This window comes from Bombus flavifrons, chromosome 9 (genome assembly GCF_040668555.2).
Source record: "Bombus flavifrons isolate JBK064 chromosome 9, iyBomFlav1_principal, whole genome shotgun sequence".
Lineage (NCBI taxonomy): Eukaryota > Metazoa > Arthropoda > Insecta > Hymenoptera > Apidae > Bombus > Bombus flavifrons.
Genome location: NC_138450.1, coordinates 12,884,988 through 12,911,057, shown reverse-complemented (window position 1 = coordinate 12,911,057; position 26,070 = coordinate 12,884,988). Strand labels below are relative to the sequence as shown.

The following is a 26,070-nucleotide window of genomic DNA, read 5'->3' as shown; positions in this document are numbered from 1 at the left end:
AACGAAACAAATTTTCCATCCACGACAATCCCAACGACTCCTCGCGGTTCATCGTGTCACGCGAATTGGCAAGAATTCCATGTGACCTAGTCACGTCCCGTTCATTCGCACGATTAATCGCGAATCCTAAAACCGCTGCTGCTTCTTCTGCTTCTTCGTCTTCTTAGAACCTTAATCGTGTGAAAATCTTCCGTTTCTTTGTTTCGTCGCCACCACTAGGCCCGGAATACGAAAGTAGCGTGTAGGCAATAATCATCGTGTACTTAGATTATTAATCACTTCTTCTAGGAAAACTCATTTTTATTTATGAGAAACAGAGATATGGAATATTATTAGACATGGATTAAAATGTTTCTAGTATTTTTAGTCGGTTTTCCTTTTTTTTTAAGTTTTATAAAAATTCTGGTTAATGTTTAGTATGATTAAAGTTTACTATGATTGTCATAAGTAGATTGCGGATATTTACGCAAACTCGTATCTTTGTGAATGTAATTTAAACAATGGAAGTTAGGTATATCGTTATTTTATCTACTAATAAATAGCGTTCATAGTATTACATTCTGGACATTTGAATTTTTGCGTTTTTGAACTTCCCATAAATGCGTAAAAATCCTCAGTCATAACTATACGCAGTCTATATCGATAGAGTATCAAAAAATACGAACGAATTTTAAAGATAAATAGATTTATTGTTGTATTACGCAACGATAGAAATTCCATGGAGTCCCATGGAATTATACGTCCATTCAACCTCACCTTACAAGCACGTCCAACGGATCGTATTGAAAGAGTGGTTACGAAAGTCACGTAGACAGCTCATCGGTGCATCTTGCGTCAAAGTGGTTTCCGTTGACGCGAGCTTCCGGTCATCGCATCTGAAAACGTCCACGAATTTTAATGTCGAACGCGTTCCTATCTATCAATGTTCTGCTGTCTTTTGTAGAAACGCGACGATAGCACGAAACGAGGCCGAGAATGAATTGTACTCTGATGGTATATGCACCTCGGTTAGGCAAGCCTCTTGACGTCACGATGAACGTTATGCTTGATCCAGGAGGCTCGAATGACGTCATTGTTTCTGTCGAACGTAGCTCGAACGAGAATCGTCGATTTGTTTTTGTGGAAATCGAACGGAAATCGGACGGAAATCGAATTGAAATCGTCAATTTCGAGCCATTAGTAATCGGTTTGTTTGATCTTCTGTGCATGGTCTTTTATGTTTGAAAGATAGTTATCTTCTGGTTTCTAGGAATTATAGATTGTAGTTTGAAACACTTATAGTTGTTAATAGCGGATTAGTTATTTAGTTAAATATCAAAGAGGAATTGATGCGATAGAACCGGAAATTTATTTACTTACAATCACATCCATCTTCCTAGCGACTACGCAACGTTGGCTATGATACACAAACAAGTCACGTTACATTATTTAACTTGGATTACAGCATAAGTAATAATAGTACGAGGATAATATAAAAGAAATATATATATTTCTATATTTTATATATATATAATGTATAATATGGTAGTTCTGAACCAAAAGACTGTGTTCTGAAACTTTTGTTAAATATTTCCATCCTCTGACGTGTAAGATAGCAATAGCTTTTACTGTCCGATACAATAAGGTAACAGTTTATTATTTGTGGTGGTATAATTTATAAACAATCTAGCGTTTAGAGGGAAATAATAATCGTAGTGTTCAATTGCTATCGGAAGACAATACCCTGAAGATTCTCCGAGTGAAAATATTTAGAAAGACACAAATCTTAGGTATCTTTAACGTTTCTTTTTATCCTTTGGTAATTTAAAAGCACCGCGACAATTATTTCTCTTCCAATTATATAAACCATCTTAAGTCGAAAGGCAAGACTTACGATAAATAAATAAAAAATTAAAACTCTAATAATTATTTCTCTTCTGAAGCTATATTATTTATAATTTGTAGTATAATAGCTAGTAAACTTTGATCAAAATCACTTGGCAAAAGTAAATTAATAAAAAAAGATAGAAAAGGAAGAATTGAGAATTTCCAAAATCTCTATTTTCGTAAAAAAATGTTAAGAAATATGGAACGCTATTATTAATTCGCGAATGTGTTTAAAAACACAGTGGTATTTATTTCCTTTGTAGTTTCATCGCGTACCATCGCCGATAATAAACGTTCGTCATCTTTATTTATAAAAATACAAACCTTGGTTGCCATTAATCGAACAGAGCCTAATAATCACATTTCGTGTCACATGAATTCACGGAAGCCTCCGAGAAGCTAACAACGAGGAAGAGAGGATATGCGATACACGCTCGTCGGCGACCCTGAGAGAGACCGAGTTATTGATTATATGAAAACACCGTAATTTTGCTTTGCTCTTACTCGCAACAGCCTATTATTAAACGCGTATCCTCGAGGCACGCCGAGGGCTTTTGCGGGTACAACGGATCTGATTAAGCGGAATTTTCATGCTCGTTACGCGTGTTGCACGAGCGCAGATCTTAATCTATCCCATGATTCGTCGATTTCTTTCGAACCAGGCCTTGATCCTCTTTCCACGGAACAATTTCCGATCTTTGCTGTCAGATCGATCGACTTCTCATCGCTTAAAGTCTCTATAAGACTTATGTTATTCGATATTGTATGTCATGCAAAACGAAGTAAAATTGGCTAGAGTTTTGCAATATATGTAACGAGTAGGTTATTTATTATCATATTATTTTCAAGTCCTTGCGACTACATATATAGTAAGGTGTTTCTTTGTATATTTTATTGCGATACTCGTATCTGAGTATAAGTGTGTCGATCATTCTGTTCCGCGACATAGTCAAACGATGTTGATTCGTTGTCGAAGCAGATCGTTTAACAACCTGTGTACGAAAATTTTGTCGAAATAGCTAACAACGTGTTTGGAGAGGCAATCCAGAGCTGTTAGTTTTTGTTCCAAGCAAATCCTCTAATTGCCAGACGAAAATAGAACTATCGAGCTAAAGAACCGTACTATACGTTGGCTACTTCACTCCGCGAACCCGTACAAGTTTCCTTTTGTCTTTAATTGCAACCAGCTAGCCACTTGCTCGGCCCGACACCAATTTTAGCAGACTCTGCTGGGGATCATCTTCGATCATTAGCAGTTAGACACGTGTTTCGTGAATCCACGATAGAATCAGTTAAGATATTCGTCATCGACTAACAAGCAAAGCGCCCGACACGTTGTGGAGAAAGTAGATCGTGGTATTCGCGTACTTTCTTTCGGAGTGAAAAAAGCAAGGAAAAAAAAAAGAGAAGAAAAATGTAGCAGTTTGTGTCGCAGAGGCGTTGCAGCATCTCGCGACTCAATTTGTATCTCGACTCGAACGTCGATTAATCGTTGGCTGTGTATAGCCTTTGAGCTAGGTTGCACGCCTCTTTCTGGTTCCTGTGAAGAGACCTGGAAGCCCGCCAGATCGGTACCAACCTGCCCGTTGACGACACTATCCCGAATCTAGATTAGTGTGAACGAACTCTGCCCTAAAATTTCGTTCCGCGTTCAGAGCAGCGTGTCTAGGTCTTTCCGTTAGTCGAAACCTCCTTATGGCAATATCGTGCAATATATTTTCAAAGTTATACTTGTCGTATTGAAAATAATTACACGTTTTTACTGCTTTTCAGGATCTTTTGAAATCTGTTTAGAATCATTTTAGTCCAGTTAGAAACGGTTCAGATCAACGAAAGATAGATGTGCAATAGAAGATTTAATACGATTGCACTTCATCGATAGAGTTGTGGAATTGGAATATCGTTTGTTAAATATCGTAATAAGAATCGGTATTTCCAGCATTTTATATATTTTTACGCGCGTAATCCGTAGATTTCTACACCCTTCGATTTCTCAAAAGTGTATAAACATGTGCAGTCTAATCACAGCCAGTATTAAACTAGTCATCTTTGCAAAAATAACTTTGGCTCGCGTTAAACCGTTAATCTTACGAGTGTTAACGTACGCTCTATTGCTTTAGAAAATTCATTTCTTTGTAAAGGAGGAAACAAAAGAATGCCAGGTATCATCGAATGTTCGTCAGAATTTGTTTTCAATTAAACTTCTTTCAATTTCACTCGCACGGAACATCAGACACTTAGTCTAAATATTCCCAATCAATTCTTCGAACCCATTGCCTGACTCTCAATGGAAAATAGGTTATCTATAGTCGCAGAAAATTTACAACCCTACAAAACGATATTTGAAATGCACTACACGCAGTCAAGCAGTAGTTACATACGAATAAACACGGGTGAATTATAATTGCAACCCTTGATTCGCTGTATTTCAAAATGAAACAGCAAATGGGTGGTCCGTGAAGTTTATAGCCGATGATTTAATGCCAATCATCCGCATAGTTGGTAAAATGGCCTGTACATTAGAAGCTCGAGGAATCGAACTATTTCTTTATCCATTGGCAATTATTCAAATGTCGCATGATTCACGATAAATGTACAAAGCCGAGGAATTTCGTTTCACGATGTTATTACCACGGCGCGAGGGACTTTATTCCAAATTTCGCTTCGCTAATTCTTCGATTTACGATTTTCCTGCTTACCATCTTTATCGAATTCCGATATCTTCCTAGTGTGTACTTATTACACCTAACATCGTCGAAATTTACACGACATATTTATGTCATAGGTTAGCAGTTACGAATCTAATTTGCATCTACTATGATTATTAGATGATATAAATGCATGTATGCATATATATCCGGTGTATTTCATCGATAAAGATAAATTATGGATGTATAGACGCGTTGAAAAAAATCTCATCGGTATAAACTATTGACGTATTTGAAGTAAAAAGAAACGCAGTTCATCTAATTCGCATTTTTTCCTCGGCGAAATGTCAAACGAGGTATATGGTTCGAATATACATGTAGAATTTAATTGACGTTTTGTATACCAAGGATGATATTAAGTACGCAATTCTGATCACAGTAAATCACATATCGTGTCGTCTATTACGTAACAAATACTCGTGTTTAAGCTGTTCGCTATTCAAAGGATTAATTGCTCGCTTTAACGATCGGACACTTGTTAGAAACGTATCACGGACGTCGTTATCGATATCTTACATTTATATTTAATTATTATTATTATTATATAATATTATATAATATTTAGCTATTAATTTACGATAGTTTTTCTATTGAAATTCATCGGTATTCGATCATTAATTAATTCGTAATAATTTCTTCATCGAGATATTAATTACATCTTCTGTAATCTGTATATCTTTCCATACGCGTTTCTATTACTTGCATAGATATTCTTTTCATTCTCTATCTAATTCGAACTGCAATCTATTGGCGTTGATAATATGTACATTGGAAACGTCTGAACGAAGCAATTGCATTTGGGAATTGGAAAGAAGCGGCGTATAGATAAACGAACGATCGTTAAACGGTCTTGCGTCAGATGATTTTCTACGTCCTCGTCGGTCGAAGTGTATCAGTACCGAACGAGAATAACCGTTCAATGTACGGTCGATCTATTTATATGGTCGATCAGCTGCATGGCCTGCCCATAACTCAATAGCGATGGCCTCGACGCGTGTACGGTGTTACGCGTGTTCGTCATTTTGCCTCGCTCGAAACGCACCTTTCGCTGTTTCGAAACGAACTGTCGCTTGTAAACAAGTTATACGATTGACGGAACAGGTGTCCATCATGGGTTGGCGTTGTTACGTACATCGATTTACAAAAGTATTTAAACAGTCGGCAATTCTTTTGTTACACCGTATACAATCAATGAATCATATCTTGCTGCGAAGAAGTTAATTAAGAATTTGAATTTTTTGGTATTTCTCATTGGAGTCGTAAGATAGAGAGGGAATTATAAATGGAATTTTGCACACGTCTTTGATACAGGAAAGAGAACCACTTGTTTCGAAGTATCGTGATAAGCACAGTACAAAACAAAGTTATACAACAATTAATTGAATTGCTCGGAATATGTTTTATCCATTTAAATGTATGGGATGTATGTTGTGTGTGTACACTTAGAAGCACTTTAAAAGATTTCTAACGAGAAACTCGGGTGATACCTTACGGACGACAACTTCCATATCTCGCTTATCGCGACTTACCTCTTATTTTCTCTTCTTTTTCTTTTTTTTTTTTTTTTTCTTTTTTTTACTTTATCGTGAGATTCGTTGATTGAAAGGAAACATTGATATATTTTTTGTATACCTCCAGTGTTTTCATGTAAAGATCGGAAAATGAATCGATCAAAGATAAACGATCGTTTCAGTTTTCCAGAAAACCCTTGAGATTATATAATGCTGTTTGAAAAATTAGTATAACTTCCCAGTAAAAAGATTAGTATAGGTTCCCAGTAAAAAATTCTGAGACACGTCGTATTTTAGGAAGCCTTCCTGTAATCACTAAAAACGGACGATCCCGGTTTTTCTCTGATTACCTTTCATTTATCACGAGAATAGGCCAGTCACGTTTCAACGTTAAGTTATCCTCGCGAATCCTTAACCGGAAACCGGACCGCGTTGAACTGTGCTTCATGGAATTGTTTTCGACTACGACTCGTTTATTTTTGCGCCAAACTCGTTGAGCCACGGGTGTGTTACTTCGCGTTTTATAGCGTCCGGGCAATCCAATGATTCGATTAATGACGTCGGTTCATTATTCATTGTCGAGAATACACCGATTCCACGATTACGTTTCGTGGAACGGTTATTCCGCAATGACCGCGATCGATAGCCACGTATCGATAAAAAAATTAAAAAATAAAAAAAAAAAAAAAACACTCGATAACCCAGCCGACTGGAGAGTTCCGGATTATCTGCGACCTATTGAAATTTCTATCAGCCGATCCGCGTGACGGTAGATAAATTTAAATCGACCTTACGCTCAAGAGGTATTTCGAAGAGGTATTTTTCGAGTACTTCGGAAATCGTCTAATCGTTCGATATGGCGACATATCGATTTCTACGTAATCCAAAAGCAATCTCCGATTCCATGATCGTAGCAGAGTGAAATTTGTTAGCCAGGCATTTCAATTTCGTCGTAGTTGCGGTTCGTAGGCCGTCCAATTGAATCTGATTCGCAATATCGGCCTGTTTGGAGAGATACGAGGCTTGTTCCTTGGCAATTAGACAGTTTGAGGATCATGATTGTCGTTCCTTGGCGTGCAGGATGCCACGTTACTCGCATTTAATTCGTTTTATGATACAATTGTTTGACCAGATTGATCTTCCATTAATTTTCATAATTATTTACTCATACGCATTAATACAGAATTAGCCTTTCGATCCTAACGTTTCTTCGTCTCATATTCATTTATTTTCATTAATCGATCGAGTCAATTATAGGTAGAGCAATGTTTTCCCAATATGTTCGATCATATTATATATTCATTCTCATAATAGTTTTAATAAACTTATTAATTCAGTTACCTTGATAATCACCTGCGATCATCAGCTCTTTCATTCGTCTTTATTTTTGCAACGATTCTCTATGAATGGAATCAATTAATCAAATCGTAATTTACGTAATTGATCGATTCATATATTTTCATAATCGTCTGTGACCATGTACATTAATAGATATAATTCTCATGTCTCTCGTTTCATTCGAACATTTCCTCGACTCTTTCGTTTATCTTCACTGGTTTGCCAGTGACTGGTCTAAATTATAATTAAACGTAACTAACCGGTCGAACCGTGCACTTTATTAATTTTCTTGCTCCTTTCATTAGATCTTGAAACTCATTGAAGCTTTTAATGTCTGGACGTCGCCTAATAAGCGATATACAGACGACTGCAGTTTCTTAACACGATCGCCGGCCTTTAAGTTAGTTACAAATTCTCGTTTTGTTCTCGCGGTGTCATCGGCCTCGCTAGGTGCTATAGACGGTGAACTTGCTTTACTTCTTTCAGTCTCGCGGCTATAAATTGTCCAGTTTGTTCGCCCCGAAGCTCGAAACGCCGGCTTTCGACACACTTACCGCGAATAAACCGGCGATTCTATAGAACGAGTTCCTTATCGCGAAGCGCGCGAGCTTCATCGAAAATTAATCACGCGGCTCCTCGTTGCTTGTTTGTTACTCTTTCCCTGTTTTTTCTTCTTCTTCTTCAAAGGGAATTCTGCAATTGAGACGGTTGGATGAGGATGCTTTTTCAAAGAGCCGTGACAGTTACTTTGAAGGCAAAAGATAGCACGGAATGAAATAAATATTAAGAAAGAAGAAAGTAAGAAATATAAAGAAGAAAAGCGACGCGCGAAATAATTCTCTGGAGAAAGAATACTTGTTACTTTGTTAATTTTATTCGGCCGTCTTAAGACAGGGGAAAGCATTTTTTTCTTTTTTTACGTATCAAGCAACGATAAACAAATAAATTTTCACCGAGGGAGAACTTTCACGAAACAAACGGTTCATCGATATTCCAAGCAGCACGCTTAAAGCAACCTCATCAACTGTCCGCGTTATTGGTCACGAAAGCGAGCCTCGATTCCTTCTCGGACGACGAGCTGTACACTTTCGATATCGAAGACTCGGCCGCCTCATTAGCATCCAAATCATTGATATAAGGTAACAAGGACACCCAGTAGCCTCAAGTATTTGAACATACATAAAAAAAAAGAAGAAAAAAAGAAAGGCAAAGAATCGGATTTAGATCGTTCCATCGCGCATTTCTTCTAAATCTTCGTGTTTTTTCCTGTCGATGAAAAAAGTGATGTCACCCGAGAGGAATATTTAACGTCACCCTTATTTTTCCGAAGATAGAATTTTGTTTTTTTAAACTCGTGACAGTGTTTTGAACGCAGAACACAGGTTTCACGTGCGATTTCTGTGCTGTTGCTCGCCTGTTATCTGCTTATTACGGCTAAATATAGCGGGTGCTCTAACCAGTGTTCAAACACCAGCGATATATCAATGCGCCCGCGACTTTGTGGCGCTCGAAACAATTTACAGTGGTTTTTGGAACGTTCTAAATATTATTTCCATGTATATTTTAACAGAGATTATGTTCGTACTTTAGAGTCTTAAGAAAACAACGCTGGTTACGTTAAAATGATTGACATTCATGAGGATATTGGAGTTTCGGAATATCATCCTATTGGCCAATCGTATTAAAGTGGTTTATATTTAAAAAAGAATTCTTTCCTGTTTTATCTCGAAATCGAACATTAAACAGATTACGTTCGTTCGTCGAAAATTTATTTCAAAATCCCTGACCCTGTTAATCCCGCTAATTAAAGTACTACAGCTTTTTGTCCTTTGCACTTGTCTCTGTTATTTTCTAAATTCTTTTATATCACGAAGAACTCTACTCTTTGATCGTTCGTAAAACCTATTTAATATCGAAAAAACGAACCTTCGTCTGAAGTTAACTTATCTTCGATTACCAATAACTAGAGCTAATCTAATTTCTATTATTGATAGCTTGAGTCAACTCAACTTTAATTAATAATAACCAAAATAAAAAAACCAAAGTTCTTTGGATCGTACTCGTCGCTAGATAATTTCTTCAATTTGTGGGAGATATGAAAAAATCGTTTCGTGGAAAATTTTCTGAAAAGTTGGTCGTAAGAGCTTGAAGAAAGCAGTGACGCAGGAGGAGTACGATAGCAACACGACTTTCGTGAGATTTGTTCTCGTTTCGACTATATACGTCGACGCGACGAAACGATGTTCCTCATCTTCGTATCTTAGATCGGGATTCACAAATTACCGAATTATTCGACAAAATTTCATCATCAGCCTATGCGTCCAACGCGCCAGCTCCATTACCAACGTCGACGTTAACGACTCCATCGAAATATCATTCTTTTTATCGTTCGGCTTTCCGTCGTTTAAACAATAAACATTTTATTACTTTTTGTACCAACAGTTTTTTTACGATCGACACGGTATCATTTCCTTTAACGAATCATTCCACTTCCGTGGCGTTTTTACAGGTAGTAAAGACGCACGTACAGCCTTAAAAATAACCGTTTCATCGTGTTCAGCCTTAAATAAAACAAAGCCTGGATCATACGAACCGCTTTTCCTAGAGTCATAAAATTGACACTCGCGATAGAATATTCCTTACTTCGTAGCGAATTTCTTACATCGTTCTACTTTTATGACTTTTTCTTTTTAGTTATCTAAATTGGATATTTAAAAACGTATTTCGTTTATTCGTAGCATTCTTTCCAAGGTATTTTTTATATCAATATTTTTTATCTTCTTGCACAACTGAACTAATATCGTTGATGAAATTTTACGAATAACGAGCTTCGCGTTACAATCAAATTTTATAAGTTAAAAATCATCCGATTGACACGCGAGTTCGTAATCTATCGCTTCTAATCTGCCAGTTCACTGATGTTATTACTTGCTAAAGTACTGCGCAATCTTCTGTTCTGCAATTACAGTTGTTTTCTTACTTTCGTTCAAAATAAACAAGTCACCTGATATCACCTTCGTATATGTCGATATTTATCATATTCAGATTACAGCGAGAACTTTGGATGAATGAAACGAAATTTTCGCGACTATCGCGATACGAAATGCAGCAGAGACTTCTACTAATTAATAGCACGATCGAGGAACTAAAACGTCGCCATCGAGGTGAAACCGCGGATAAAACCGAGATCGCTGCAAAGTAACGATAGCACCTTAACCTTTGATTACGCTTCGTCTGGCGCACAACTCCACGCTGAGATTGCGGTGTATTCGTTTGCTCATTCCGCCTTCCCTCTACGATGAAATAATCTTCGAGACAAATACACAGCGTTCCTCGGAGGGGAAGATTTTTAAACGCGCTATCAGCTTGGTCGAGCTATCTGATCGCCATCGTTTCTTCGTTAGTTTTTACCTTAAGATTTAAGCGATATTATATCGGTCGTTATTTTTCAGAAACGTACGTTGCGGCAAATCGTGGTAAAAAACACGAGCTCGATAGTTGTTTATCTACAACTTGTTTTCTCTTCTTGCTATTTATATATCTTATTTACAATTCTTATTGATATACAATAATTTCATTTGCGCCTGTTTGTATTCGGAATACCTCGGAATTTGCTAAATGATTCTGTCCTCGTTGAAATCGAGTTTTTATAGGAATTTCAATTTCGTGGTAGAAAGTGTTTGGTTATCCTGTGTATAATCTTTTTAGATGTCTTACGTGGTACTCTATTTTATTTATGTTGTTAATTTACGCTACTTTAAATTCCATGCAGTAGGTGCGAATAAACTGCCGGTGGACAATTACGTAACAGACCGTTTCTGTTCGGTGTTCGTGTATCTGTGAAATATCCGAATTATAAAAATGTTACGCCGTTAAACGATTAGTTCGAGTTGATAAATAAGAAGGAAATTCGCCGCAGCTAAGAGCATAACCATGGTTTTTATGCTGCGTGTAATTTATGTAATTAGATTTCCGTTTTAATTCATGTAATTAGAGATAAGAAATAAAAAGAAGTTTGTTTAGTATAGTTCTTTAGAGAAGAAGTAAGGACAAAGAGGATGATAGGAATAATTCCAAGTAAGAATCACGTTGTAATGCTCGGTAGATGAATCAAATCTCTATTTAAATTCTATTTCTTTCGCTATATTCATGAAAATATGAATTGGCATGGACATCCGTGATCCCATATTACTTTCAACAGTTGCTTGCCATATTTCTAAGTTTTCAATTCCCCTTTTACGTATCGCGAACAGATTATTTCTAATTTATCACTTAGAAAATTCTGTTTACTCGCGAGATATCGCTATCTTTCCTCCAGAGGAATATCGCGATCGTTATCATATGATATACATGAGAAATATTATGTTATGGTTATGAGAAATATTCTTTCTCGAGATAACAAAGTCTGTACCAAAAAGCACGCAAAACACAATTACAAACGACGACCTGCCAATAAACAACACCAGGTTGTAAAACTACTCGAGTAGACGGAAAAATTCAGAGAAGAGTCGCGGTAGGCGTGATTGCTCATCAGCCGCGAAATTCTACTTTGCAAAACTGGCACGTTCTATTTAATCCAACGTAACGTCCGTCATTGACGACACGATCTACTATAAATAGATTTTATCATGAATAATCCTCTGGTGTCACGCATAGTCATGACGAGTTTACTGCTGTGTACGCGAATGAAATATATTGCAGACCACTTTGCTCCATGACAAATTCGTTACAGAGTCCAAGCTTTGCTCTTCGTTCGAGAGACTGCAGACGGTCATTAATAAGCGACCATCGAATCTTCGTTGATCCATTTTACGTGGTTGAATGGCTTCACGGCTTTGCAACTCGTTAAGGAAATATGGGTCACTATGGATACATATTTCGTATTTAGGCTACGAATATGCTACCGTTTATGAGCATCCGGACCTTTCCATCGATATCGCAATAAAGATATTTGAATTTAACCAGTGCGTACGAGTTAATGACGAATTAATAATCACAGGCAGAACTTATTACCTTCCGAATCGTCTATCGAGCTATAAATTTCAATTCTTGAATTCAATTTGAATTCAAAAAATTCAAACGTAGAATTCTACGAAATATCGCCTTTGGATTCTGAAGTGAAAAGTTTGTCCGATTAGAAATTTTTGTACGTTACTTTATATATCGTTTGGTACTTAAATACCCCGCTTGCGTTAATTCTGTAGCTAAAATACATTTTATCAAAAATATGTCGACATCCCGATACTTTTGAAGGATAGCGTATTTAGTAGATGATCGTCAGATAAATATTTAAATCCGTATTACATCGATTTCGTGGGTTTAATCGGTTAACGAACGACTGACTCGAAGCTGATCCTGTAATCCGCATTAATGCAGATGTTAATTATCTTATCTGCTCCCGGAATTAAATAAGGTCTTGATCAAGCGGAAAACATGACGGCTCGAGTTAGCAGATGCGATAGAAAAAGATTTTCGAGAATCGAGGGATAAAAAAGAAGGTGACTTTGATACGTTGAGTCGAGATTAAGAAATACTTGTGCTCGAAAAATACTTTACTTTCCTATTTTAGCGCAAGATTGTGTTTTGCGGGGTGCGTCGTGTTGTCGCGGTCTTAAACCTGTTATGCTAAAAATAAAATCGTTCGATTCTCAAGAACCGCGAGAGAAACAACAAACGTAACGTAAGTCGATGGAAGAGCAGCTGAACTAAATAGAGAGACTGGTAAAAGCTTTCAGATCTAACGCTATCGAGTATTTCTCGCTAAACATTCGAAAAATTCAAAGAGTCTAGCGTTAGACTCGTTAGAACTCGATCTAAACGAACTAATCTAAAAAAAGACATTAACCTAAAAGAAGGAATCTACCTTAAAAGACACAGAGTTTTACGTTAGCCGTCAAAGAGACGATACTCGACCTAATTTCGATCTAAAGTGCATCACTCAACCTAAAAGCCAATATTCGGTATAGACTTGGCTGAAGAGACAACGCTCAACCTAAATTCACCCTAAAATAATAAGAAAGTGTACGGTAGCGTTGGAAGAGCAGCAGTCAGGAAAGTCGAAAAGCGGCCAGGCACCGTTTATCGCTAGCTCTCGCGGCTCGTATCTGTTATACGTTGTACAACGCTCGCTCCCCCCTCCGCGACGCTCGGCGTCTTCCTCCCCCCCTCCGGGAAGCTGATTCTTCCGCGGGTAATGGCGATTGGCGACGCGTTCGGCTTAGTCGCGTGCCGAGACGCCGTGGAACGAGAACGTTTCTGGCGAGCTGGCTACGTGGAACGCGAGCGATACGCAGCGATACAAATCGGCCAGGTCTCGGATCGTCGCGTGATCTCGGGCGCGTAAAGTCAGTCCGTTTCGTCAACCTGAGAACAACGCACTACGATTAACCGCGCGATTCTCACCCCGTCGTCTTCTACCTCTACCGAAGTACTATATTAGCCGAAAGTGTCGGAGGAAAGTTTGTGACTTGTGATCCGATCGTGCGGTTTGAAAGTTGTACGTTCCCAAAGAGGAAGAGGACCGTTTGACTAAGATTTCCGTTAAGAAGACTCGATAAGAGGAATCTTCAAGTTGATTTACACGTTATACGTTCGACCAAAGATTCACACGCGCTGTGACTCGTTTTTATCCTCCGTGAGTATTATTTGGTGATAGCAAGCGGTTAGATCCGATGCAAAACCAACGAAATAGACTGATCGCTCGACAAAGAGAAATTACATCTTCGCGTAACTTGGTAGTCTGAAGCAAGCGAGACGATCGATGCTCAACCTGAGCTATTATAACGATATACGTGCCAACGAATTTCCTCGAGTCTTCCAGTAACGACTCTACCGAAATAAATCTGCTAAAATTGCCAAAGATTGCTGAACGCTCGGTAAGACAAAATCCGAGTCTTGGAAAATCTTCGAAAGGGAAGCTTATCTCGAGACAAGCAACAATATCTGCACGTTACAAGGTGTCCAAAGGAGACTCGCCGAGCATTCCAAAGGATACGTGTCATCGGTGGAAGCAATCTGTCGTTCGTGCACACCGATCGATGTTACGTCGTCCGATTGAATCGTTGGAGACGGTGGTCGGTCTTGAACCTTGTCCTCCTGTCTCACAAATCGGCTCGGACGGAAAACGAACAATGATCGCGTGATCACGACACGTAAGCTAGATCGCGGAGTTATTGGCGATTCGTGGCACGCGGGAATTCGTGTACGACCCGGTGTGTAGGCTCGTGCGTTTCAACGCGGCATTCCCGTGTGCTGAATGGCGATCGTGTGAGTCGCCCCGAATTACCTGGTTTGGCCAGCTTCTTGTCGGAAGCATGATAAAGACAGGCAGTGAGATCAGCGTGGAAAATCGTTTATTTGGCATAGTTACGATGACCCACGCTGTGCACCTTGACACGGTGTTAATATTAGTTGCTGGTGACCTTCCAAGTAGTCTCAGACTCTCGGAATATTTGTAAACTATATGACTATAGACTAGATGCGTCAAGCTTCTGTCGCACTGAGATATTTATCGAAAACGGACGGGTAAACCAGAGTATTTTTCACCAAGAAAAAATTCACGCGGTCAAGTGTTCTTTCTCTTTCGGTGGATTTTTTTTAAGTGAATTTTGTAAAGTGTAATGGCGCCAGCTGCCACGTTAGACTGGTCAGAACCTTGCCAGCATTGGCGTTATCCGAAATTCTGTCCGTCTGGACAGCAGAAGCATGAAAGGGCGAAGAGCGCGATGGAACTGAGCAGCAAGGAGGCGAACACAGCGTACAAAAAGTTCTGCAAGTTCCTGCGCCGGCTGAAGAACAGGAAACGTAAGTTGTTCGTCTGGAGGGTGGAGGATGATCGTTGTTCTGGCAGTCGGGATCGGTTTTGTTAGCGCATAGTCGCGTGAGAATCGCGAAATAATATTTCGCGTCCAAGTTTCCCGCTTTCGAGAAAATGTTTCTCAATGAAATTTCTCTAAGTTCTCTTTCACAGCTCTTTTTTCGAATTTCTTGATAAAAGTTGATAAAAAGAAATTCGCTCTCCGAGGTTCGATATTTCCAAGTAGAACATATTGGAAACGTTGGCGCAGTGATAGTAGCAGATCTTTTATTTCACAGAAAATAGGGCAAATCGGGGACGATAGTAACAGTTCGACTTGAGACTTCGTTTATGCAAAACCTATTACATTTGCAACAAAAGTTCTTATACGAACTGTTTTTGTAAGTTCGAGATTTGAAAATTGTAATTACATCGTCTTCTTTCCCGGTCGTCGATGGACTTTTCGTCTTATAAAAATGATCAAAAATTGTCAAATTTAAAGTTTCTAGTTGAAACATCTTTGGATTCTTTGGTTATTGCGTATACGGTGCTCGCTTCGTAAAAATTGACAAAAACTTGTAATTGGAGAGTAGAAGAGAGTTTTTGAATCAGAGTGCCCTTCAGCAGCTGTTCTAAACATTGGAGTAGCCTGAATTTTATCTGGATTATTAAAATCCGCTAATTAGCCTTGAAATCATCATCGATCATTGACTTTGACGATCCGTAGGCGTAATATATTCGCTGTTTCTACCAAGTTTGACTGCTTTTTAATCTCGGCGTGTACACTGTACTCGGAATATTTTAAAGTATAATGAACCCAGACATTATCGATAAATTATTCAACACTGGATTATTCTTGCTTTTCAAACATGTCAGTCGCCTCGAGACGAGTTGTGTTATTTCTGACTTTCGATGGAACGAGATGCATCTTAACAATCTCCAGTTGCATCTTCTATTTGTTTCGATTAATTCACAAATATATCGCAAAGCAGACATTTTGAAATTTGAAATACTATGTAGTATTTTTCGTCATACTGCAAAGTATTTTCTAGAGAAGGAAAATCATAATAACTCGTATGTAGAACCTTGTCATTTTTGCAATAATTTTCTGTTTCGTTAATTTTCGACTCCCAATTCTTGCGAAGATTTCTATCCATTAATCTTCGAATCTCGATTTTATCGAGAAAATTATGACTGAAACGAGGATGACGCAAAAGGCTACAACGCGATGACGCTTATGAATTTGTTTATTAAACAAAACATCTAGTCGCGTTTTTAAAAAGCCATCTGCCATTTGAGCGGGAAAGGTTAGAAACACAAGACAGATGAGTAAAGAAAGAAAAACTGTTCGACGAGAAGTAATACACCGACCCACTGACATTTATCCCTTGTTATTCGTATTTATTTTAGTTACACACATCGACCCACGGCAATTATTTTTTCATACATCAAAAGCTAGCTACGTCGGCTTCACACGTTGCGGCAAAAAAAGGGGGGCAAAAAAGGAAAAAGAAAAAAAAGAAAAGGTAAAATAAAAATGGTAAAGAGATTTTTTGCTTACCGGGATGCTCGATGTGTACACCCGATCAATCCTTTTCTTCTTCGTCGCGTACCAGAGGCTCTCAACCTTTGCAAAATTGAAATTTCTTCCTGCTGTTGAATATTTAATTCCGTCACAAGCTCTTTCTTTGTATAAAACTATAGAACGTAATATCTAACGCTCAACCACGTAGAATAAAATCAGAAGAACAAAACTACGCGCATCCCTTGCGTTGAATAACGTATCATATATGAAACATCCTCTCACGCGAGGATAACTGACGAGCTTTGCTTTAAAATCGAGACTTTCTGCATCGATGATGTTTTCTATAACCCTTGAAATACTTGTACAATCGATAGAACGCGCTGCGAATTATTCGATCGATCTAAGTGCATAGTAACACCTTTGATGCAAAGCGAAGGAGACAATACTTGTTGCGAAAGCGTTGCCTAACGTCGTTTATAAGTAGTGGATAAGCACCGATGCAAATCTAAAGTCGCGTGAAACGCGTGTTTCGCGTGCAAATCCGATTTTGCATGATCGCAAATTTCGTCGACGTTGCTTCTGAGATTTCATGCGATAAGAGATCGAAACCTGCGAATAAAGTGCAGTTTTAACACCTTGACGCGCCAATATTGCACCGATGTTGGTGTTCCAGAAGTTTGTGAAATATTCAAATTGCTACTTTGAAACTCGTTATTTCGATAAATAGATCCGAGATTTTTTTGATACAAAATAAGCCTACGATCTTTCGTTTCAAAACAAACGATAAAGTTCGGAACAATACTCGGAAAATTTCTTCGCTGAAAATACGAACGAATCAAAAAAATCGAAAACGAATCGAACGAATCTGAAAAGAATTTGAACGCAAATAGATCGAGACACGTCGGAAAATTTATTGTGAGATCATCTTTGTCGTAAACAATATCGGGCTAGTATATAGTCGAGAGTTAATAATTACTTACCGCGAGCTTTTTTTCGATTCGTAACACCGACTAGCGCGAACTCGGTTCATCAGCGCAATCTGCGTGTCAAAGAAAACGCGATTATTCTACCCCATGATCCTGCAATCGCTTTAGACGATGCACCGTTGAGCCAAAGGCTGTGCATCGTCTGGTTGGCCGCAAAATGTCACACGGTTGCCAGTCCCGTGCGATACGGCCAGGAAAAAGGTCGTGAATCCTCTGATGCGCGCGTAACGCGGTAAAAGGGAGGCTGACGTGCATCCGGATCCTTGGGTTGCACTTTTTGTCGCACGCTGGATTTAGCCGGCTCCGATCCAAGCGGCACTTTTGCCAGAGATCGCTGCCGATTGACCTACTTCTTTCGTCTGCCGCGTGTCCCTAAGGATCCTCCAATAAAAACTAGGGAATAGTAATTGCCCAACTATTTCAGGGAACTATATCCCCGAAAAAAAATTCTTGCACATACTTCGTAGAGCCGAGTATAAAAATTAAAACGATTTGAAAGTAATATATTGTAATATATTTATTAGAAACAGGTGTGTTATTGTTATTATTATTTAGAAATTGTATATCACGATATGTACAGAAATAACTATACTTTCTATAATATTTAATAATATTTAACGACATTAAAACCTAATTAATACAAAGTTCCGAGTTCTTTTATACATGCAGCGTTCTAATTTAATTGTCAAAAGATCCGAAAATTCTAATCTTCGCATGGTTCTCATAATTTTAAGTCTAAAGGTTCTACTTCTAAACGCATATTATTGTTCAGTTCTTCGTTACTCTTTCTTGTAATATCTTCTAAGTTCGATTCGCGTGAAATATTGCGCGGACAGGTGCTGAACGATGCAGATCAGGATCTTGATGTATGAGATGTCGCTATTTTCGAGCGTTAGTAATGTTTCGCACCTCGACTTGGCACTTTTCGGTCAGCTGGTTCGCGAGATGGAACTTCACAGTCTAATTAGGAGTTTGCTCCCACTTCGAAATAACCGTTGCTCTTTTGCGAATTTCAGAGATACGTTTCCTTAGAACCAAGGTTAGCATATATCTGTCTCAAGGCCTTTAAAATTCTGTTGACGCGACTAATCTTGCATCAGCTTCTGGATACTTCAACTATATTTTAAATCATGGTACTTGAGATATTTTCGGCCATCGTAGATCCGACATAAACATTCGAGAAAAATACAAATTTGATATAAAGCGTATAGAATTTGGAATATATTTATTTTAGCGGAATTGTCTTTCTTTTTTGGTGTACTACTCCTTAGAAATTGGGACGGTAGATGCTTTCCATCGTATTAGGTTGTTCGAAAAGTTTCTTTCATTTTACGAGGAAATGATAGACGCACAATAAATAAATCGTTTTTTGTTTTACATTATTTTGTCGAATTACGTACGATCCATTTTATTCTGTTCTGAGATAAACACCGCGACATTTCACAGACTTGGTTTCACGTTCCTATGAAAGTGCATTGTTGTTGTAAAAGACACGTTTGCGAAAGAAAGACATTTTTCGGACAACCTAATACATTTGGAGAAAGTCAAGCACATTCTATATATTCCGCTTAAACAATCTTCGATCTATAAATTATTTGAAAAAGAAAACTACAACAGTTTCGTTTCAAGATTTTTGCAGTTCAAGAATTGATAATTCTTATAAATTTGGAACAATGCGATTAATTTCTTCGATTAAAGACGACACCATATATATACATATTTTGACGAAACTACGCGCGATTAAAGATTAATCCAGGAAACCAACACTTTCTATGCATCAACTTAACGATATTCCAAAGGTCACCATTTCCTCTACAATCTCGTACGCCTCGCATTCCCTAGGAAATTACCAAAATCGTTCAACCTGAAATTTCTCCAACGATAGTCGACCGGCGTCCTATTCGCCTTGAAACTGTTCGCAAACTGTTAAGAAACAAATCACAAATGCGCCCAGTTCTCTGCCGGTTCGCGTTACTCTGCATCGAAATTTGGAAATACTCTGCGTGAAGAGGGAAAGAGGTGACGATACGGAAGAGGGAAAGGTTAACCGAAGGGAAAGATGTTGGCGAAATGTCAAGAAGTAAATCGTGGCCCACGTGGCATGTTATCGTTGGCTGCGCCTGTTTCGATTCATTCGACGACGATAAACGCGATCGCGAGATATCAACCGGGTTTCCGGTACGATCGTGCGAATTTTCGGGCCCGGTCGCGTTACAACGCTTGAATTATGCGGCGCGTGGTTATTTTCAGCCGCGGTTCAATGAGAAAACCGGTCTGTAAACGCGGCCCTCGCATTATCCTACGTCGCATCTTATCAAGGTTATACCTCTCACGCGCCTGCTGCTATCGAGCGATAGAATAGAATCGCCAACCGTCTAAGAATCCAATCGGTGTAAACTGTAACAGCGTTTTAGTTTTCCTTTCTTCTAGGTGTTAAGCAGGACAAGGGTAAAGGGTGTTCGTTTTTATCGATTACGTTCGTTGGTCCATCTCGTTTTTTGATCTATGCTAACCTTTAAATTCGAAGGTAATCCTACGACAGAGCGATCTTTTCGTAATTAAAGTAATAATTTGAAGTTTTCAAGAATCGAAGATTAATTAACTCTGCGCGGTTCAACAACTTTGGCGCTCTGTCGCGTAATTATTTATCGACTAACAATATCGACGTATTGACAAGCGACTAGTTATAGGTTATAGATTTCTCTTCTTCTCTTCAGCTTTCATGTACAAAGGATTAAGATTGCAAGAGCTCGCATAGTTATACAACCTCGCTACCCTTACGTTTCTAAAATGTAGCCATCCTTTTCTGACTATAAATATTTTTTAACAAAATCGTCGGTAGATTTCTTCTTAAAAAAATGTACAAGAATAAACACGGTGTTTTTTTTTATCGACGATGAAAGCTTGCAGATTTTGCCACCAGTATAGAAATGTAGAGGGAAATCTGGCGGTAAGAACGTTAGAGAATTTCTATGGTAAACACTAATTTTCATAGATCTCCCCTCTAATTCTAGATAATTGTACGACCTTGGTGGATATAAAGCAAGAGGAAGCAGTGATTTCACTGATCTCTGTTCTTATTTCTTCGTTAACTGGTCGCGAACTTCCTTCGAGTTACAAAACACTACGCTTCTTTTAATAGCCTCCCTTTTTTATATCATCTTATGAACTAACAGCTGCTACGATAACCTCGCTTTCTATCGAAGATCTTGCAATATTTCTCAAGATCTCAAGGTTACATGGTCTTCTTTTGGTGAAACAAATGGATAGATAAAAAGAACAAGACGAATTCGATCATACCATAATGCTATATCTTCCGATTTTATTGCAAATTTAATGTTGCCTTTATAACGTTGTGTTTTATGCAGACTTTCAAACCTTTTCTTATTACGTCCCTCGATAAAATTGTACGAAAAACAATACAGTAAATTTTTAATAATCTCGACATCTCCAGATTCATCGTCGGATGCTTTTCATCGACTATCGTCGAAGTAGATAGTAAATATTTTGCATCTCAGCTCAAGGTTTTTTCTTTTTTGTTTTTTTTTTTTTGCTGTATGCATCGACTCTGTTTGTTTTCAACGAACATTGCTTTCATTCTTATTCGTCGAACGAAACAGCTCTATGGTTGGGCGTTACGAACGTAACGAATGGTTAACGACGAGGTTAAAGCGCGAAAATTCTCGGCAAGATTGTTTCGTCTTCGAACAGAGAGCAGTCGTTTTCGATCCTGACTTTTCCGCAATAAAACCGAATGGACGATCGCGCTATTTCGGATCGTCGCGCTATTTTCACGACGACGCGGCTATTTCGACTGTGTGCTGCGACTCCTTCGATGTTGTGTTGTACATTCTTTCGTGTCTGACCCCGTGTTGATGCTCCCCGAAATCGTTTTCAAGTTTGAGGCCGCGCAGGATGTTGTTCGGCTCGAAAACGATGCATCGAAAATCGATACAATGGGATTAGTGGAACAGGATTCTAGAATTTCTTTTTTAAGTAGGATTTTATATTGTTTACGGTGATTAACTCGGAAATAAGAGCAATGAAACAAAATGACGATGATTTCAATTGATAAGATTCCGACGAATTCATAGTTTACATTAATCGTTATTGCTGTAATTGAAATATTTCTATTTCGTGCTTAAATTATAGTCGAATAAATCGTGACTGTATCGCTTTATAACTTTCAAATTCCTGACACATTTTCTTCGATCTACTTCATCTTTCTATAAATTTTCTTCGATCTTCTAGCTACGCGTATTATATTGGGTTGGCAACTAAGTGATTGCGGATTTTGCCATTAGGTGATATTGACAAAATCCGCAATCACTTAGTTGCCAACCCAATACATCTAGTCTTCTAAGTATTAACATGTTGACTTCAATTTGAATCTTGCTTATTGTTCATTCCCACATGACACATAGTTTAGCTTTCGAAAATACGTTGGAAAAATATGATGATATTCTCTTGAAAAAATACTTTTTCTAAACTCACGTAATCAAAGTTGAATATGAACGAATGGAATATGAATTTCATGAAATAATTGTCGTTTCATAATGGATTATCTACTGATGTTTTGTTGGAAATTCATCGATGATTCTCATACCTTTGAACGCATATACGCAACATATATTTATTAAAAAATAAAATTCTTCAACCATTCTATAACGCATTTAATACTTCGTAACGTTACCGTCACGTAGATCAAAATATTGAAAATCTCCTCGAACACGATTGTTTACAGAGTTTAAATCATTCGATTAATTTCCTGGTACGAGCAGCCTCGCGTGAACTTACGTAGCAGTCAACGTGTTGAACAATCATAACTGTTTCATAAAATTCTTTGATTAACAAAACCTTCGAAAATTATATCACCGAGCATGAGTCCATTGCTTCGTAGAATCAATTTACTATTTCATCTTTCCTTTATTTTTCCTTTTCTTCTTTTTTTCTTTTTTTCATACGACTCCAAATCGTTACTATACCTTCTTACTTTCTACTTGTACTTTACCATTCTGGTTTTCGATTGTTTCTATGGGCGGTGTGATGTATAATGCAGATAGAGATGGCAACAAAGTCACGACCGTGGTGGCTACACCTGGTGCTGGTCCAGATCGTCCCCAAGAGATCTCCTATACAGACACTAAAGTAATCGGTAACGGCAGCTTCGGCGTTGTATACCTAGCGAAACTATGTGACACGGAAGAACTGGTCGCCATCAAAAAAGTTCTCCAAGACAAACGATTTAAGGTAAGAGAAATAGAGAATTCCTCGATAAATAATTTCTTAATAATTTCAACGCGTCTTTAATCTCTAACCGATACGACAAACTAAACGCGTATTAATTGTCGAATTAATAAAAAAATAAATTCGCAGATCCTCTGATGTTTCTCACTACGACTTGCAGTTACAAAATAATGTTCAACTTGAAATTGAAATTCGACCGATAGAAACTAGTCGTCGTTCGTACCTGGATTTAACGATCGGATTGACCAATCTGTATTTTTCTACAGTAAGAAATTAGCAGAAATTATAGTGCAGGGAACGGACGAAGGTCTGGGTAGAACGAACAGATTCTTTTTCTGCATGTTGGAAATATATAGGCTCTATGAAAGCTAGAGATCATTTGCCAACGCGTATTATAGTAATTCGTCGATTCGAGGTAGCTCCGATTCGGAAACAGAGGGTCTGCGAAGACAAGCCTATACTTAAAAGTAAATTCTCATTTTTTAATCCTGGAATGCGTTTACAAATTCTACCGTATATTTCTATAGTTTTTACCTTTGATCGATAATCGTAGAGATAAAACGAAGAGGAAGGAAATTGTACGAGTAAAGATAAATTGTTTAATTCGTCCGATCCGAGACGACCGAATAATATCGTCGTATTTACGTATCGATAAAATTAGATTTATGTTTTGCGAGATTGCAATGTTTGAGAAACGATAATCCACGACCTCAATCTCCGTATTAAATCTCGGGAATGTAACAACAAACGTGCTTAACAACGATTCTAATCGAAGATAAGGGAAACACCGTCGTCGCGACGAAGTAAACACGAACGAGGAACTACGTGAATTAATCGGATTTTCCCTTCCTTTTATTTATAGAACAGGGAGTTACAAATCATGCGGCGTCTCGAGCACTGCAACATTGTAAAACTGAAATACTTCTTCTACTCCAGTGGCGATAAGGTAACTATTTATTAAGATTCTTTTTAACGATAATTCCGTACACTCGATTGAAATTTTGAACGTTGAAGCAATTATTGTTGGACGTACGATCTACTCCATAAGAAAGTGGATTTTTCTTTTCACACAATTTTTTTTATTCAAACGTTTCTTGCGTCACGCAAATTATTTCCCTTGATTCTTTCTCTCTCTCTTTTTTTTTTCTTCTTTTTCTTCAATTATACTCACGATATACAGATATTCCCTAAAAGTATTTGGATAGTAACAAAATTTAACTGTACAACGATATATCTGAGTTAATTACGAAAGAATTGAGGAGTACAAAGCAAGAATATGATGTCGTATTTTGTATCTTTTTTTTCTTTTTTTTACAGGGAAGCAGTTTTAAAATTCGCTCAATCCCGTGTTATTAAAATCGTCTTTTTTAGACGATTGATCCTCGAAGCTAAACGAGATTTTTTATCCTCTTCAAAATTTTTTAAACATTACATTAAAATATCGTTTGCTCTAATAATTACATATAATTTTGTCGAGCATTTTGAGAAAACAAAAAAAAAAAAAAAAACAAATTTAATTGATTTTTGAGCCGTAGTTTGCTACTGTTCGAATACTTTTGGAATTAAATGCAGTAGAGCGATACTTCTGATTTCTCTCGAATGATACACAATGATACAAAACGCCAAGTATTCATTGTTAGTTTAATGCATGCGACGTTGTTGTGTTATTTTGTAGAACATCTTAAACGCAACTAATCCAGTTTTTCATGTGGACGTAAGTGAACAAGAGAGTACCCAGTAGTTTTGACGGAGAGGTCCTTTTTTTGAGAGAATTTAGGCAGTTCCGCTTACACGTAGACAGATTAACGACAAAAAAACGATAACACGTTTTTGTTGTTATGTGTCAGCCGCGAACATCGTAGAACACTAAATACGAAGTCTATAGCCTGAGTCAAAGAACTTCGTTGCTCAAGGCCGCCAGCCCCATCACCAATCATATTGGAAACTCTACCCTCACCCCTACGAATCATAGTTTGGTTCCACGTGTGTTGCACAGTGTCAATTATTTCTGGAATTTTATTTTTTCTAAATAGACTGATTTTACATAGAGATGCAGTACGATGCAAATGTTTTAGGCCATCTATGATAACGAGCTTTATTTATCATTATATTTATCAATCGTATTTTTAGAAAATATTTATGGGCGAGGAAGGAATATTAGGAAATTAGAAAATTGTGTTCAGTTATTGCCTAGATGTTATAAAACGCGTGTTTAGATAGATTTAAGATGAGCTATCGATCAGAACGGAGGAAACGAAAAATGTGATTTATTTGAAATACTGAAAACAAAATATCGAATAGTAGAAAATAAATTTCAATGATCGTTGAAAAATTATTCGACAAGATCTAAGAAACAGCGAAATACCGTTATTATCTTTTTAAACAAATTACCGGTAATTCTTGAATTAAACGTCTGCTTTATGAAGTGACGACAAATTTAAAATGACATGGAGAAATAAAAAATACAAAAAATTGTTGTTCGATGGGTGGCCTAAAACTTTCGCACGGTACTTTATAATCGTTGTTCTTGTTTTTTCTTAACTTTGAGTAGTGGAGTGTATCCTTGAGTGACTATATTTTTGATTCAAGCTGTAGTAGCTAACGCAGCTTGACTAGTTATAGAAAATAATCTTCTGGAGTTGCGTGTGCACGGTTCAAAGGCACTTCGCGTAATTCGTCATGTAAAATTCATGCTGATCGATTTCTACGATGAAACAAGCAACTAAGCCGTGCAAAAGAATTTACTCTCGAGTCGCGTGTGCCTTTGAAACGGTACACCTTCGTATGTCGATGGTGTAGATTCGTACTAACAAAAGACTTTGCGGATTTCTTTTAGAAGGACGAGGTTTATCTGAACCTAGTGTTGGAATACATACCTGAAACTGTGTATAAAGTCGCTCGGCATTATAACAAAAGCAAGCAAACCATACCGATAAATTTCATTAAGGTAAGCTGAAAATTACAATAATAATCGTTGAACTACTACCGCAAGAGGTTTTATACATGACGTAATAATTTAAAATAGAATACAGCATAATTCTCAATTCGTTAAAAAATAAATAACCAAGACATCTTTAATTCAAAAATATCATTA

General features: G+C 37.7%; 1 protein-coding gene across 7 annotated transcripts in view; it reads left to right on the top strand.

The window, feature by feature from the left end:
- LOC138183563 (protein kinase shaggy) overlaps positions 1-26,070 on the top strand; it is a 58,789-nt gene that overhangs the window by 28,050 nt on the left and 4,669 nt on the right. For 4 of the 7 annotated variants that reach the window (XM_069120668.1, XM_069120667.1, XM_069120670.1 and 1 more), the window contains 4 exons: positions 22,789-22,979; positions 23,839-23,922; positions 24,652-24,690; positions 25,813-25,923. In XM_069120668.1, coding sequence (XP_068976769.1) covers positions 22,789-22,979; positions 23,839-23,922; positions 24,652-24,690; positions 25,813-25,923 — 425 coding nt within the window. Of the gene's footprint in view, positions 1-13,668; positions 15,227-22,768; positions 22,980-23,838; positions 23,923-24,651; positions 24,691-25,812; positions 25,924-26,070 lie in introns of those variants that run through there. The other 3 variants (XM_069120664.1, XM_069120666.1, XM_069120663.1) reach the window with 3 other exon arrangements.